Below are 4172 nucleotides of genomic sequence, written 5' to 3'. Positions count from 1 at the left end.
GTAGGAGAGGGTGGTGCTGAGAGGAGAGCGTAAAAATATATATACTTACCAAAGGGGCGGGTTTGCGATCCAGACGCGGCCCCGGTGCTGCAGTACAGCTTCATCGAGCAGACCCTGCAGCCCGGGCCCTCCGTGTCGCTCAAGTGCTCGGCCGGCGGCCAGCCCACGCCCACCATCGCGTGGAGCCTCGACGGCTTCCCGCTGCCCACCAACCACCGGTACGGATCAGTGCACTGCTGCATGTTTAAAATATTCCAAAAAATTAATTAGAATCTCATGGCTGAGCTTTTATCCGTGTCATCGCGGATTCCTTTCTGTCAAAAAAATAATAGCCACAATATTCTTATTTTTAAGACAGGCTTTTTTTTTACAGTGAGTCTGATTTTATTTTTAAATTTTCAACGACTTTGCTGACTATGTGCATCCGTGTGCAGCTTCCTGATCGGGCAGTACGTGACGGTGCACGGCGACGTCATCAGCCACGTGAACATCAGCCACGTGACGGTGGAGGACGGCGGCGAGTACCGCTGCGTGGCGGAGAACCGCGCCGGCCGCGCCCACCACGCGGCCAGGCTCAACGTGTACGGTGAGCATCCACAACATACACAGATTATTTATTTTTGAAAAAAAGGATTTCTTTACGTATCGTTTTAACCAACTAACTGGAATAATACAAAACAAATGTTACAGGCGCATTAAAAATTCTTTAAACCGAAAATCGCCGAAAACTTGTGTTGTGAATACTTGTGTCCGTCTGTCGTCAGGTCACCCTTACATCAGGCAGATCCCCAAGGTGACGGCGGTCGCGGGCGAGACGATGGAGATCAAGTGTCCCGTGGCGGGCTACCCCATCGAGGAGATCAAGTGGGAGCGAGGTGCGTCTGGCCGCGTCGTGTTGGTGGTGGTGGTGATGGTGGTGGTGGTGGTGGTGGTGGTGGTGGTGGTGGAGGTGGTGGTGACCTTGACCCGCTGACCCCCCGCGTCCCTTTACAGGCAGCACGGAGCTGCCCGAGGACCTGCGGCAGAAGGTGACGCCGAGCGGCGTGCTGGTGGTGGAGCGCGTGCAGAAGGCGGCGGACGGCGGGCTGTACACGTGCACGGCGCGCAACAAGCAGAGCCTGTCGGCCAGGCGCAGCGCCGAGGTGGAGGTCATCGGTAAGTGCAGAAAACAAAAACGCGGGACAGTTTGTTCTTATCGATTTAAAAAAATGTTATAACACTATGGTCCCTGAAACAAAGTACTGTTTATAATTCCATTTTAGCAAACTTATGTCTTTTTTAACAACTTTGGTTTTGGTTTAATCTGTTGGTAATGAAACGCAACGTTATAGTTTTCCCTTAATTCCCCTTCAAAGCATAAGAAACGAACATTAACGATTGCAGTACACATTTTCTTTTACTCCAAATTCTGGCATAGAAACGTTTCGTTATTTCGCCATCAGAGTCGTTTGATTTCCCCCTCTCAATGTCTCTTGTCGTGGAGTGCCTCAGCCCTTTCCGCCTGTCCAGCTCCCCCGAAGCTGAGCCCGTTCGGGCCGCCGCTGTCGGCGCACGAGGGCGAGCGGGCCTCCATCACGTGCTCCGTGGTGTCCGGCGACAAGCCGCTGCACCTGCAGTGGCTCAAGGACGGGCTGCCGCTCGAGACGGTGCACAGGGTCGACGAGTACAATAGCATTCTGTTGATCGAGAGTCTTTCACGCGAACACAACGGCAGCTACACGTGCTCGGCGAGCAACGGCGCGGCCGAGGTGACGCAGACGCAGGAGCTGCTCGTCAACGGTACGGGGGGAACGGCCACGGCCTTCGCGGCGGCCTCGACTCGGCGGCTGTAGCCTGCTGCTGCACGAGCCTCCTCAGGGCGCCGGGCGGGTTCGGGGGCGGCGCGGGGCGGCGGCGGTGGGGCGGGTGGACGCCGCCGGTCGGGGGCAGGGGGGCATGCACGGCCCGGCCCCCCTCACAGGCCTGAGCCTCCTCACCGCCCCCCTCTCCGCGTCACCCGTTTAAGTATTTGAGAGAGCGTTTATTTGACTTTTTGGCTGCTCTCGCAATTAGTACGAACCCGGCACCCTGGTCTGGAGGCTAAACGTAGATACTTACTTTTTTTGTAACATCTGTAATGTTGTATTGTTGTGGATTGCTCCGTATTGTTCATATTCTTTTACTCTTATTATTATTTTTTGTTTATTATATACTACGTAATTTCTTCTCTTCATCTTTTTTCCTTTTACTCTGGTGCTGCAAGTGGAAGATGCGTATGACTTTTTGGCAGAGTATCGTCGTCGAGGTGCTACCCCTTCCCCGCAATGGCTCCCCTTTCCTCTCCCTCATCCTTGCCCCTGTCCTCACGCTTATCCACAAAACGAGTCGACCCACAGCCACACTCGGAAAATCTGTGGCTACTTTCCCCCCATCCGGTCTTCGCGCTCCGTCCTGCTCTCTCTGTCTCTCTCGCTCTCTTTTCTCTCTCTCACTCTCTCCTCCACTTTTATTTCTCTCCCCTCTTCTTCTTGTCGGTTCTCTCTTTCTTCCAGTTCCTCCCGTAATTGAGCCTTTTAAATTCCAAGACGGGCTTTCTGAGGGCATGCGTACGCGCACCGTGTGCGGGGTGAGCCGCGGGGACACCCCGCTCAGCATCCGCTGGCTCAAGGACGGCGAGCCGCTGTCGCAACACATGAGCGCGAGCGTGTCCCAGCTGGACCAGTACGCCAGCATCCTCAGCATCCCCCACCTGTCCGCCGCCCACTCGGGCCAGTTCACTTGCGTAGCGTCCAACGCGGCCGCAGAGGTCAGGTACACGGCCGAGCTCAGCGTCAAAGGTAGGTGGACGAGCGGCCCGCCGACAACCCCGTCAGGGGGCTCGTGTGTGCGGGCGGGGAGGAGAGGGGCGAGCCGGAAGCAGTTAGCGTAGAACGGCACCGAAAGTGAGGCGATCATGAGCTGTCACAGCCCTTTTATAACGATTAGAAGGACGACTAACTTGGAACTTTTTTTCCTGTACAGTTACATCGTTACATACAGTTCTTATACTGTCTTTATACCTCTTCTTTGCTCGTTGCCATCAAAAATAATGATGAACAATTTTATTCCTTAAAAATTGAAGTTGGTCTAAATTTCGGCGCAACCTACGGTGCTGCTCAGCCGCAGCCACTTATTTCGAATTTCGTCACAAATAAATCGCACTGCTGCGATGTGAATATTGATGTGCAGCCTCGCAGCCTCCAGCCGCTCGGTGCTCCGGTCCGTCCCCCCTCCTTGCCCTTCCCCACCCCCTCTATGTGCCCTGCGTTCGTGTCCGTCCAGTTGTCCGTTGCGATTTGCTTATATGGCGTTGCACTCCCCCGTTGTCGTCTTTGGATCACCAAGGTAACCGTTTTTTGTGAGCACATCCTTCTCTTTTCCTTTCTCTCTTTTTCTACCTTCTTTCTGTACCTTTTCTGTTTCCTCGTCTCGTGTGCTTTTGACTCTATTTTTTTCCTCTGACCTTCTTATACTTCTGTCTTGGTGCCCCTGACACAGTGCACGCTTTCGTGATCGTCTGTGATTGTTTGAGTTCTGTCTTTGGGACTTACGTAGAGCTCCGTTTGTGTTTCTTAGCGGTTTGATGCATGCGCGTGTGTTATCGTGAGAGAATGAACTATTGTCACGTCTGGTGTGTATTATTTTTCCGCTTCTTACTCTAGTCCTGCATGGTGTTTTCTTTGTACAGTAGTGTTGTTTCGTTTTCTTTTATACATGTGACAAGCGTCAATCGTTGTCCCAAACTAAATGTGCACCCCCCCAAGTTTCGTGAGAAACCACCCACCACCACCGCTTTGCCGGCACGCACGTTCGTACGCTCGTACTCGGTGGGTGTCCGCGTTCACGCACTGGCGCGTTCCGGCACGTACCGGCACGTTCGGCACGTACCAGCGTCGTCGTGCGCCTGTCTGTGTCGCGGCTATGTGTGTGTATGTGTGTAACCCTCTCCCCTCCCCAAACCATCGATAATATCGATGTCATCAATTTTATTTATCGTTATACAATCATTATAAGCTTAATATTGATGAAATGGTCAACAACTTGAATGTCTCATAAAAAAGGAAAAATTGTTTCTGGCACTACTTTTTAAACCTACATCTGGCCACAAATCAACCAATCGCTTTCCAATTCTACATGTGTATGAAAAATAAAAG

The 4172-nt window shown here is 52.7% G+C and overlaps 1 protein-coding gene across 1 annotated transcript in view; it reads left to right on the top strand.

Annotated features, from left to right (window-relative positions):
- The window catches only part of LOC127749093 (cell adhesion molecule Dscam2-like), an 11415-nt gene extending 8742 nt beyond the window's left edge, over window positions 1-2673 (top strand). The window contains exons 7-11 of the mRNA XM_052265815.1: window positions 74-218; window positions 435-586; window positions 765-875; window positions 994-1155; window positions 1510-2673. Coding sequence (XP_052121775.1) covers window positions 74-218; window positions 435-586; window positions 765-875; window positions 994-1155; window positions 1510-1832 — 893 coding nt within the window. The 3' untranslated portion in view covers window positions 1833-2673. The remainder of the gene's footprint in view (window positions 1-73; window positions 219-434; window positions 587-764; window positions 876-993; window positions 1156-1509) is intronic.
- Window positions 2674-4172: the final 1499 nt, after the last annotated feature.

Source organism: Frankliniella occidentalis, unplaced genomic scaffold (assembly GCF_000697945.3).
Source record: "Frankliniella occidentalis isolate FOCC.00 unplaced genomic scaffold, Focc_3.1 Scaffold31, whole genome shotgun sequence".
Classification (NCBI taxonomy): domain Eukaryota; kingdom Metazoa; phylum Arthropoda; class Insecta; order Thysanoptera; family Thripidae; genus Frankliniella; species Frankliniella occidentalis.
The sequence above is the reverse complement of the archived record's forward strand: the minus strand, read 5'-3'. Positions and strand labels throughout refer to the sequence as shown.